The 7024-nt window shown below is 38.8% G+C and overlaps 1 protein-coding gene across 1 annotated transcript; it reads left to right on the top strand.

Annotated features, from left to right (window-relative positions):
* Positions 1 to 1274: 1274 nt before the first annotated feature.
* haus4 (HAUS augmin-like complex, subunit 4) lies at positions 1275 to 6521 on the top strand. The gene is made up of 9 exons (XM_005455207.3): positions 1275 to 1487; positions 1702 to 1841; positions 2925 to 3056; positions 3347 to 3487; positions 3674 to 3770; positions 3869 to 4014; positions 4925 to 5055; positions 5279 to 5347; positions 5433 to 6521. The coding sequence occupies exons 1-9, from the start codon at positions 1421 to 1423 to the stop codon at positions 5614 to 5616; spliced, it is 1107 nt and encodes a 368-aa protein (XP_005455264.1). The 5' UTR covers positions 1275 to 1420; the 3' UTR covers positions 5617 to 6521.
* Positions 6522 to 7024: the final 503 nt, after the last annotated feature.

Below are 7024 nucleotides of genomic sequence, written 5' to 3'. Positions count from 1 at the left end.
AAGAATAAATAAATAGATAAATAACCTACTTTAACAATTGTGAACATACTGGGTTTTACTGCCTTTAAATAAACAGGGCAGTGTGCGCCATAGTCCTGCCAATCACCCCCTGCTAGTAAAGTTCTGCTAGAAGGATATTTCCACGTCTTTGAATCCATTTTCTTTGCTGTATAATCAAAACCAGAAAAAAGCAAGCAGGAGAAATCCCACAGCCAACAATCCCCCACATTTAGTGGAATGTAAAAACTTGATTGTCATTTATTAAAGCACAATGAGACATCTGCTTCCAATATCATCTCTCCTTGGAGGTTCAAAGCGATGTCAGTTCTGCTGCCAGCAACCGCCGTGGTGTGAGGTGATCATACAAGCCCAGGGCATGAAAACAAAATCATCTTAAGGAGGAGGAGACTGATAGCCAGCATGAAAACATGAGAATCCCATCTCTGTCCAATGAACACCCTCTCCACCTAACATGCAGCACATAGTTGACCATATATAATTTGATCATATACACATACTTTGAGTCATTTATTGATTTTACTCCCCAAAATCGAACTGTAAGAGTCAAACCACATTTTGATTATTCATGAATTTTATTAACTGCTTGTTCAAGGAAAGCCCAGAGACACAGCAGTGCATGCCTTATCCTCTGTCATGTGGTTGTGAAATACCTGTTTGTAGATGGATAAGCTGCTAATTATGAGGAACACAGGGAAAGGGGACCCAGAGGTCAGACACAGGAGACAAAAGCAAAAGTCCAACATCTTTAATCGGAGGTTATGCACAGTCAGATACAGGCAGATAGTGAAGCAAACAAACCAAGTGAGCAGTAAGCAAAAAGTGAAGATTAAAAATAAATTTAAAAAAACAAATAAACAAGAAATGAACTAAAAACGTGATACAATTTAAAGTACAACAGGAAAATTTGAAATAAAAAGAATATCGTGGAGCAAAGGACACAAATAGAAGAGGAAAAAGAAAGAGAATATTCTGATAGTGTCATAATGGCCAAATACGCTCTTTAGCTTCCAGTTGTTGTTACTGTAATTGTTGTTTAACAATAATACACGGAGGTTTATTGAGTTTATTTTGAAAACATTCAGTTTTATCTTAAGCCATATCACTTTATTAATATTAATGCCAAAGGACATTTTGTTGTTAATGGGAAAAGATGAAAATCTCAATATTTTCCGCTTCTACACCTCATGCTCTCGTGAATAGCACACTGCCGTCTCCCAGGGAATGCTGTATGACCACGTGGTCTAGTTAGCCAATAGGAAGGCTTCCGGCAGACGCGCGCAATTTGATCCAGGAAGTACGTGTTTAATTTTTCAGCTCGTCTTCGTGTTTGAAAGAAATAGTTCAAAAATCCACAAACCTCCTATTTGTTTGGATACCAAGGACCATAATTAATTGGAAAATGTCCGGTAGTACCGAGACAGCAAAGATATCGTCGCTTGGGAAGGGCGACAGTTTGCATCAACAGGGTAAGAAAACAAGTGGACTGCGTATCTGCTAGTATCTGTTGTAGTAATAACAGAAAGTAGATGTAATAAATTAACGTAGTTTAAAGTATTATCTATTAATGTATAAATAACGATTTTATTGTTAAATACGAAAAGTAGGCTCTTTTTGCTTTATTTTCTTGCCAAATTTACTTAGTTTGGTTTACTTCTCTGCATTTTGTGCCTTTACCCTCAGTCCTCGCCTCCTTCCCACTGTGTCACATGACTGAAGAAGATCTGATCCAGAACCCGCAGTTTTGTAAACTCCTGGCCACTCTGGCACAGCATGTGGATCAAACCGGACTCACCGCTCCGCTGAAAACAGAGCTGGACAAGGTGTCTGTCGTTAAGTTCCTATTTGTTTTTATCAACACAGAAGTTAATCAGTTTAGAGTAAAAATAATAATAATTCAAACTGGGTCATGGAACAGTTTTTCTTGTATTTTTTTTTTTTTGTCTTGTACTTTTCAGAAATGAGGAGTCATAATTTGTCACACCTCTATAGCTATGAGATTTTAGTCCAGTCATTATGATTCAGTAAATAGTCTGTGACTTACCGACCTCTACTGGAGAGCGCTAAGAATTGCAACAACATGGATCGACCCTTTCTCTGTTCAAGAGAACAGTCTTTTTAAAAAACTGAAAAATACTGGAATAAAAGAAGCTGTTTGTTTATTTATAGTTTTAAGAGAGCTAACTTAACCTCTGTGTCGTTTACCAGAGGAACAGATTTTGTTCGACTAACCTGCTCACTGGCAAATTTTCTCCTGCAAAACCTGAAAGAGCTGTGTGGATAGCCAGATGTTAAGCTCTTAACATGTGAGCATTACAGTCCACCTTTTTAGTTACATGGACTAAAAAGCTGGACTAATTGTATCTTACAATAGGTTTTGTGAATACACTCTGAATATGTTGTGACAATATTTCATTTCAAAATCTTTTTTGCATTGGATTGGTCATCAGAGGCCACAGAGTCAGGTTTTTACATGTAAACTGGAAGTTTCAGGTCGGACTACAATGTTAAAATCACAGAACTCTTTTATGTTTGGTCCAATATTTGTATTACATTTTATATTCATCTCCTATAACCTCGTCAGGTAACAGGTGAACGATTGCATTTAAAAATGAAACTGAATTCAGATAGAGACCCTGATCTTTATTTACGGGGTTACCATTAATGCTTTGGTTTATTTTTCCAGCACCCATAAAGGTGCTTAATTCAAGATGGAGCGACTCATCGTTACCTAAGCCTGATCAGCTGTTCTGGACTCTAAATCTCAGAGGTTCCTGTCTCAGTGTTTACTGTCTGGCTCCAAGTTTGTTAAACCTTCTTAATAGAGCAGGAACAGGATCTGACTGATTTTGTGAGGTACTGTGTGAGTCCTTACATGTGTGAGTGTTTTGGGGTTTTTTTCCCAGGCTGAAAAGAAGCTGCAGATTCAAAAACTTCAATGGCTGCGCTCTGAGAGCCTGCACAGAGGACTGCAGGAGATGATCCAGAACCACTGTGTCAGGAAGCACCATGCCACTGTACCCCCTGACCAGAACATGGTACATTTCACTTCTTTACACAGTTTAAAAGTGCATAAACAGCTATCAGTGAGCTATGGACAGGTTAACAAGCATTCGTTGTATGTTCTTTGTCAAGTTTTGAGCACACTTTCACTTCACTGTATGGCTGAAACTACTTTATTGAATGGTTTTTATAGATAAATGGTCAGTTTATATTTATAGATAAGAGTTATCACATGGAGTTTTCAATTGATTAGGAGACTCTTACTAATGATGGTCTTAAAAAAATACATATAACAAAGAAACAATGTGTGTTTGTTCCTGTGTAGTTCTATGAGACGATGGAGAGGTGTCTACTGGTGGCTCAGTGTGTCAGGCAGTTGGATCCCAGTAACACAACAAACCAGGACCAGCCGTCGGTCCTGGGCCTGACCCCCCAGCTCGTGATGGAGCTCATGCCTTCCGAGAAGGTGAATCATAAAATCCAGTACATGCAAGTTAAAATCTGTTTAAGATGTGCTGTATTTGTTTAGCTTAAACTGATAAAAGCATGCACACCACCAGACCTGTTTGGGAAAAATCTTCTTTTTCTTTTTTTATAACAAATTAAAACTACAAATGCTTTCCTCATGCCCACGCTGTATTTTCTTTACTAGAATGTACAAAGAATGAAACAGGGTCTACCAAGACAGCTGGAGAAACATCTCAAAGAAAAGTGTCTGAGTCTTCTCTCTTACTATCAGCCTGAATGGGGTACAGCAGCTAAAAACACTTTCACCACATCACTTCATACCATGTCATTCTGTTTGCTCGACACGATGACTAACCTGCTATTTTGTGATCTCTTCTAGAGAATGAGAGCGAGGGTCTAAAGATGACCAAGCTGTCTCATCTGTCAGCACAGATGGACAAAGAGAAGAAAAGAGCAGAAAGTCTGAAGGAGACGTGCAGAGAAAACACAGTTCTTCTGCAGAGACAGACTGAGCTCTACCTCACTGTAAGGGAATGCTTTTAGTGGAGATATCGATCAGGACTCACAAAAGTACAACAGGCCAGTCTATTCCATGCAGTTCTATGTTCTGTGTTTACTGTAACGCTATAATTTTACTAATGAATACCAGTATATTGAATTTCTATTCTTAGATTTAATTTTGTTACATTTTATTTTATTTCTCTCATTAAATTTTTACTACAAAGTTAAGAAAAAAAGTAAGTTTTATGCATACATCAATCATCCCAGGCTCTTTCTTTGAGTGAGGGATTCAGCTCATTACATTAACACTGACAGTGGATTAGCAGACACCTGAAGCCAAAGTATTGGTGTCTTATTAGAAGTGGAAAAAGCTGGATCCATGAATCCTGCACCTGAGATTTTCTGCACACTGCATCATTCATCAAAATGCTCATCCTGACTTGACTAAGTGGTTGTTATCCTGAGACCAACATTTATAAGGCATCCTTGAGGAAATACTGCCACAGTCAATCATTGTTGTCTGGTTCTGCTTTTTTATTTTGATGGAATTAAAATGTATTACAAAGTCCTGATATGAGCAAGTCACGACACAGCAGCTACCTTGGTAATACCTTGGATAGTTATTTTAAACTACTATATAAACCAACTTGAACCACAGTCAGATTTGATAAAGCATGGTTTTAAAATGCTCGGGTTAGAAAGCCAAAAACACGGGGCTCTAGTAGTAATAAGAAAGCTTGCAAGCCACAAAATCACAGTGCTAACTAGCTTCTTTTTAAAGTGATAGCACTGCAAACATGAATTGGTCGAGGCATTTGGGGAGGGGGGCAAAATAAGGATATGCTTCGAGGAAATGTACTCGCCACATTAAGCTGCATGAAATGCGTAAATGTGTTCTGTTTGCTTAGTCACTGTTTGCTCTTTTCATACACAGGAGCTGACAAAGTGCATTCAGCTTCTCCAGTCTTTCATCTTGAACCACAGACTAAAGATCCAGACAGATCTGGACAGGAAGAAATTGGATTACTTTGAAGGCAAATGTGAATTAATCTTGCAGAAGATAAAGTAAGCCGTTTTCAGTGCTTCAGTACATCAGACTTAGTTTCTATATAAGCCCATTTGCATTACTCTAACGCTTTCGTAAATCAGATAGCTGGACTGCATTTCATGCTAAGAATGTTTTAATCTAGTGCTGATAGTCAGAATGTTCTTCCAGTAGTGACTCATAGTCAAAAATGAGATGCTTTAACTATACACACATTCCTGTTTCTCATGTTCATTTTTAAAGGGCGGAGATGGTGGAAATCCAGCTGGATACATACACACCTGATTCGATATCTGCTCACAGAAAAATAAGGCAAGACTAAAATTCTTCTGTTGAAGCTACATTCTGACTGATCCCTTTGTCCAAACCTAACCAGCTCGTCGGATCTCATTTTCAGGGAGAAGCTGGAGTCTGAGCTGAAGGCGTGTAAAGCGGAAAAGCAGTCTGTCGAGTTAAAGCTGGCCTCCTTCGAGATCTTGGGAAAAGACTTTGAGGCGCTGGCCGAGGAGTACTGCAGATTACGGCAGGAGATAGAGATGAAGAACTGGGCACTGAAGGAATTCACCCAGTATAATGACTAAGTGAAGGCCGTATCTGATGCTGACACACGCCAGCCTTGCCCTCATCCTGCTCTGGAATTCCACAGAACGACATGCTGGCTTTTAATTGTTGGACACAAACTGTGGGCCTTTAGCCTGCAGTAACTTTGTAGCATGTCCATATTATTTCAGATAACTGAGGGCTCCTGAAAGTGCCACTGAAGTGGTTCAGGCTTTTTAGTTTAAACCTGCTTTGTTCATTTCCAGCCCCACGCTTTTATCCTCAGACTAGGGCAGCATTGCATGATTCACAGTTCAAGACAGAAACAGTCTGATTCTTCTTCCCTCTACCAGAGCTGCAACGTCCTTTGACATCATTGAGCTGAGTCCATTGATTCAGAAGGACGCCTGTATCTGGATTAATTATTGATACTTTGCTGAGATCATCATGATGAGGGCATGAATATGAATTTGTGACAATAAGATGCAAAATTGCATTTTTTAAATCGCCCTGCAGTCATAAAGAATCCTTCCAAAAATTCTGGATCTGCATTAAGTTGACTCCGAAACCTTTGCTGGACAAAATGTTTGCATGACCTCCACATGTTTATGAGTAATGCAGAGATTAATAAAGCTTCATTTCTATTCATTTGAATAAGATGCACTGCTACAATAAACTTATAATATCTTTCATGTGGCTATTTTAACATTTTGAATTGCTTTCTAATATTGACATTATTGTTATTATTATTATTAGTGGAAATTCATACATCTATATGGACACTGAAAAGTATGTCTGCGTGTCAGTTGTAGATGGCAGAGGCATGAGTGAAGCATCTATTCAGTGCCTCGGTCCAACGTTGTCTGAAGATAAAAGTCTTCCTTTAACAGTTTATGTAACTATGTAATATAAATTTTCAATTCAGTTATTAAACTTACTAACAGCCTGTGTTCATATCATTGTGTTTCTTTGCGCTGACGGCTTCTCTCACTGCAGGTCCTGACAGGCACACAGCATCCTTTTGTATAGGCTGGCCCTCATGTGTCAACACTTGATCCCAAATGAAATATAAACTTTGTCAGCACAAGAAAACTGAAGTGCATGCAGTGGGACATTAACATGAGTGTGAGTCAGCTGCTTTCATAAATAGCTTTGTACCTCTTAAACGATGCCCCTGACAACGTAACCTTATATTATAATAAAAAGTTTAAAAAAGACTAACTGAAACAAGCGCCCTCCCTCACTGCTAAACTGAACATTCAAACAAAACTGAACCGCTGCAGACTACAGGTGGCACTTCGTTTGCTGCAGTTCGTGGAATAGTCCATTAGGTGGCAGTGTAGTATTAGCTTTACATGGAGCCAGTGATTGCTCCTGAAGGATGAGATTCGGTAACTGATAAACAACCTGTTTTACATCTTAGGAACAATGTTTTATAATCCAAGACGT

Source organism: Oreochromis niloticus, linkage group LG3 (genome assembly GCF_001858045.2).
Source record: "Oreochromis niloticus isolate F11D_XX linkage group LG3, O_niloticus_UMD_NMBU, whole genome shotgun sequence".
Classification (NCBI taxonomy): domain Eukaryota; kingdom Metazoa; phylum Chordata; class Actinopteri; order Cichliformes; family Cichlidae; genus Oreochromis; species Oreochromis niloticus.
The sequence above is the reverse complement of the archived record's forward strand: the minus strand, read 5'-3'. Positions and strand labels throughout refer to the sequence as shown.

Coding starts and splice junctions, on each gene's coding strand:
- haus4 (XM_005455207.3), top strand. CDS start 1,421: ATGTCCGGTAGTACCGAGACAGCAAAGATATCGTCGCTTGGGAAGGGC. Junction 1,488..1,701: donor CGACAGTTTGCATCAACAGG/GTAAGAAAACAA, acceptor CTTTACCCTCAG/TCCTCGCCTCCTTCCCACTG. Junction 5,056..5,278: donor TTAATCTTGCAGAAGATAAA/GTAAGCCGTTTT, acceptor TCATTTTTAAAG/GGCGGAGATGGTGGAAATCC.